Source organism: Camelina sativa, chromosome 8, assembly GCF_000633955.1.
Source record: "Camelina sativa cultivar DH55 chromosome 8, Cs, whole genome shotgun sequence".
Lineage (NCBI taxonomy): Eukaryota > Viridiplantae > Streptophyta > Magnoliopsida > Brassicales > Brassicaceae > Camelina > Camelina sativa.
Window position 1 is genome coordinate 7,772,981 of NC_025692.1, and position 4,871 is coordinate 7,777,851.

Below are 4,871 nucleotides of genomic sequence, written 5' to 3' on the forward strand. Positions count from 1 at the left end.
GCATATTAAGGGTTTTTATGCAATAGACATTGAATGTTAAATGTCTATAATTGATGCAGACAAGTAAACTAATTGAGTAGATTGAACCTTGTTTTTGTGGATGATCTATTTTATTATATAAAGAAAAATTAGGATGAACTAAGAAAAACGTTAGGCTGAACTAAAAAAATAAAATTAAATCAACTAAAATTATGAAGCAAGTCAATGACAAAAAGAAAACTAATATTTTATTTGAAAAAATATATCAATATTACAAACAAGGTGATAAAAATAAAATGCTTAATAAATTTATTATGCATTGAGAAAATTTAACAGTTTCAATAAATATAAGGACAAAATTTTTAATTTTTTTTTTAAAAAAATGATAAACTAATTGAAAGTTCTTTTAAAGAAATTAAGAATCATATTAAACTAAACACATAGCCCAGTGCTTAAATCCTCTTTATATATATATATATTAATCACAGATCCAGTGATGCAGCGCAATATATAGAGAAGACCTTTTATACTGGTCATGCTTCATACAATGTTTCCCTTGCGATATAAGTAACATTTGCCGTTTCAACTCTCGTATATTTTTGGCTATGTAGTATTCTCTGGTTTTAATCCTTCACATGCATGTGGCTTTGAACAGACTGGTTTCCTGGATATATGGCAAGCAGCTACGTTATCTGTTGAGAGAGAAGGTTACAGCATCAAGTGTAGTAATTAATGGTCTCACAATTGCGGAAAAGTTCTCAGCTTTTACTACAGTAAGACTTATTGCCTTATATGCTTCTGTCCTTTTTTTTTTTTTTTTCTGTCATAAAAGAGTTCATAGATAGCTTTGCATGTTGAAAGAGTTAAATTGTTTATTCTAATGAAATTTTCTACATGCATGTGAAGGATTAGCATTACCGGGTAAGTAGAAATTTTGGGTTTTAGCATATGAATAGTCAATCTTTGTTTATATAAAATAATCCCACTTAAGTTTACATTTGTTGATCACACTACAAATATCACTGCTCTGCACTCGCATTACATTCTATTTTCGTGACCTGTTTGAGTACACTAAACAATTGGCACATGGACTATGTTACAAAGAAGAATAGTAAGTCTTAGGAGATACGGTACAACAAAAATGAAGTAACACAAGTATTTTCCTAAAACAGAAATCAATCATATATTCAGCTGTGTCGGAATTTAGGCCACACTGTGATAACTCCTGGTCTTGTCTCATCAAACCTGTACCTGTAAAGCAACATTCCATTCTTCAGTTGTTAGTTATACTACTGATTTAGAAAGATATGAATTGGAAGATAAAAAAAGAGAGTTTTGTTTCACCTGTTATCTTCAAAGAATGTCTTCACAGCCTGAGGAAGTGAAGCATGTCCCCGGCTGTGTTTACCAATACCTAATTAAAGGACATAGAACATTACTGTCACAGATTTATGTGTGAAGCTTATATTCTATTTAAACAAGGGAAACATCAGTTCACTTGATGCTACATCAACAAAAAATAACATACCTGTTACAACCTGCAACGAGTTTCGTAGTTGCCTAGAAGAAATTTTTTGACTGTCGAGGCCTTCCACATCTAATCTACCAAAAGGCTCTTGTGATGCAGATCGCAGAACTGCATTCTTTGACCTACCTCTATTTGGTGATACCGAACGGTTCACTGTGAATTGACCTTCTATCTTTTGCAAACGTTCTTGTAACGCTTGAACAGCTTCTGTTGCGTGGAGTCCATGCAGGTCCAACTTCCATATGTCGTTGTCCTTATTTGTTATACCTATTATCTTTTTGGCTGCCTCAGCATTTAGCTTCTCAGCTGTTAACCAATCCTCTCTTGCTTTTTCTGAATGCTGCTTAGCAGAAGCATGATCATATCTCTGAAAAGCATTTTGGGCAGCTCTTGAATGGTTTGAGGCTGATCTGTTTAAAAGAAAAGAAGGGAAATTTCTCAATAGCTGATGATACATATTCATCTTCGAAGATAAGACAGGGTTGAAATGAGAAACCGACTAGTTGTCGCTTGAAATTTAAGCATATAGTTTGGATTTTAAGTTCAAAATATGAACTCTGGATTCGGTAGACACAATTGATATAAACAGACTATGGAGTATGGACACAATAAACAACTCAATATAAAAAGGATACACGCCTTTGTGTACCTCATCATTTTCAGTGCATCCTTTCGATGATTCAAGTAGAGATCATCTTCTTCCCATTCAGGCTCTATAGGAAGGGACTGAAGCCGCTGAATGATACTATCTAGTTCAGAAATATCTTCAGACAACTTTTGACTGTCAGATGCAACCACCGGAAACGACCTTCCATCACTCTCTTGCAAATCATACTTGCCAGAATCTTCAAAAGCGGACCTAGCAGTCATCTTCACCGAACCTGTAACACTTCTTCCAAATGTTCTATATCCGGAACTTCTGTTATCGGATGAATAACCCTCAATCTTTGAAGTTGGCACCTCAGCTTCTGTATTGTGACCTTTGTCTGGTTTATTACCAGCAGGAACCATCCCTTCCAAAAATTCTAAAGCCATCTCAAAATTATCTTCGGTGGATAACAATACATCCCTTATCAAGCTCTCATCTGCCCAGCTGTTCATTTCCTTTAACTTCATGAAGGCCGAATCATGACTGTTTACCGGAAGAATCAAACTGCCAGGTTTGCTTCTAAAACCTCCGCCGCTTTCTTGGTTTCCGCAATCCTTATTCTCTGTCAGTGCCGGAAATCTCGAAGGAGGTAAGAGCACAGAGGAAAAAGACTTTTCAGAAGGTTCATGACTTCTTCTCAGCTTCCCTCTAACATCTACAAGAGATGTATTAATACTAGTCGAAACAGGCGGGAATGGATCATCCTCGACCTCGATGTCGAGACCTTGCTTCTTCTGTCTCTGCTTGAGATCAAACGCAGTCCAACCAGATGATTTGCCTTTCATCCATGACATCTTTATATCAAACTAGCTCTCAGCGTTTGATCATATCTCAGTTCCCATCACAGTAACAATATAATACTTCAAAGTTTCAGCCTTTTGAGGTACATAAGGGTGACTCAGGAACTGCAGAAACAAACCAAAACGCAAAACAATTTTCTCAATGAACAATACAACTAGTCTACATTTAAATTAAACCTAGACGAGACAAAACCTACAAAGTTCTGTAATTCAACAGAAGACAAAAGCACGGGTCCGGGAACGAAAGAAAAATCAAATCCGCAAAATTTGAAAAGGGACATGACTTTTTAGAAGCTAAAGCGGCCGAAGAGGGTGGACTAACCTAACCTAAGGCCAATGATTGGAGCAGTCGCGGTTTGAATATGGTCGGAGGGTATTAGACGGGCCGGTGATAAAGATTGACGGAGAAGGGAAGCAATAAATTTTGCCGGCGGATAGAGGAGAGAGAGAGAGAGAGAGAGAGAGAGAGAGACGACGCTGCAGATTTGCATTTAATTTCGAAATTTGACCTTTCTCTGAGTTTTTTTTGAAAATTTTTGACCTCTTAAAATTGTGTTACTCGTCGTCACCAACGATCCATAAGCTTCACAGTTCATCCATTATTGATTATTGTCATTTTAACTTAATCCTAGTGGGCCTATACGGCCCATAATCTGACAAATTAGTATACAGTATTAACATTCAGTTGGTGCACACAAAAAACAAAAACAAAAAAAAAAAAAAAACGAAAAAAAAAAGTATTACCATTCAGGCATTCAGCAAGAATAATAATGTGTATGTAAATTGTAAAATTATATCAAACGAAAGTATATGCATCATCTGTTTATATATTAAAAAAAAAGGGGGAAAAAACACAAAGTTAAGAGAAGGAAAAACTGAAAATAGAATCTTGAAAAACAATTGATTAACTCATAAACGTGGAATTATAATAATGATATTAGAAAATGCAATGCAACCATAATATTTTTTGTCATATTGGACACGTACGTGACTATAATAGCATTTTTATCCGTTTTCAGTCAGGCCGACTTATAAATTTAGAAAGTAATTGTCAGTATCTTCTAGAGAGGACCAGTTCACCTAATAAGTGATAAGGTATGGCTTCAAAACATAAGTCTGCTCTCACACCACTACTAAAACACACACGGATAATTATGATACTGTATCGTCTTGTCGACAAGAGACGGACGATCCAAATCCAACGAGTCAAGTTAAAGCCATTACAGTTTCACTTAAACCAATATCATTTGATGTCCTCACATAACGCACTTACGTACTTAAACAAATTAAGAAGGTGTGAAAAACAAGAGCTAGGTTTTCAACTTTCAATAATATCAATTTCAAACCTAATTGTTTAAATTGGTTGAAAAATGTAATGTTTGATCATTGATGTAATACAAAAGGTTTCATTTCAAACATGAATTATATACTTAGGAAACGTACACGTCAAACGCAAAGAAAAAAAGGGTTTCCTTCCGTTTAGGTTGAGTGTTGTTTGCATTCACCATTTACAAAAGAAATCTTGTTCAAAATGTTTAAATTTATGAATTACTAGCTATTTTTAACAAGTTTACAATAAATAATTATATAAAGCGGAAATACAAACTCAAGCAAACAACCAAGAAATGAGAACGATGATGAATATACATTTTACAAAATGGGATATATATGTCTCCATGTAAATGTAATTTGCTCAACACAATAAATAGTTCAACGGATCGAAACAAAATAGTAGAAGAGCGTTAACTTCTTTGCTAGAAAAAATGCATTAATTGTTGCTCACTCTTCACCAAACTAACCCCAACAACTTGTTATCTTTTCCTTACTGAGATATGGACTCACCTACCGGTGTTCTCCAATCTCATCACCGTACAAAATAATCAATTCTATAATTTTTTTTTTTTTTTTTTTTTTT

At 34.7% G+C, this 4,871-nt stretch overlaps 1 protein-coding gene across 2 annotated transcripts; it reads right to left on the reverse strand.

The window, feature by feature from the left end:
* On the reverse strand, positions 933-3,521 carry LOC104706649. Of its 2 annotated transcripts, none has more exons than XM_010422854.2 (5): positions 3,284-3,521; positions 2,157-3,061; positions 1,508-1,917; positions 1,324-1,393; positions 933-1,230 (listed from the first exon to the last, which is right to left on the reverse strand). In XM_010422854.2, exons 2-5 carry the CDS (start codon positions 2,948-2,950, stop codon positions 1,167-1,169), a joined length of 1,338 nt encoding a protein of 445 aa, XP_010421156.1. In that variant the 5' UTR covers positions 2,951-3,061; positions 3,284-3,521; the 3' UTR covers positions 933-1,166. The 2 variants fall into 2 exon arrangements, with proteins under 2 accessions (XP_010421156.1, XP_010421155.1); XM_010422853.2 differs by having other exon boundaries at positions 3,279-3,519.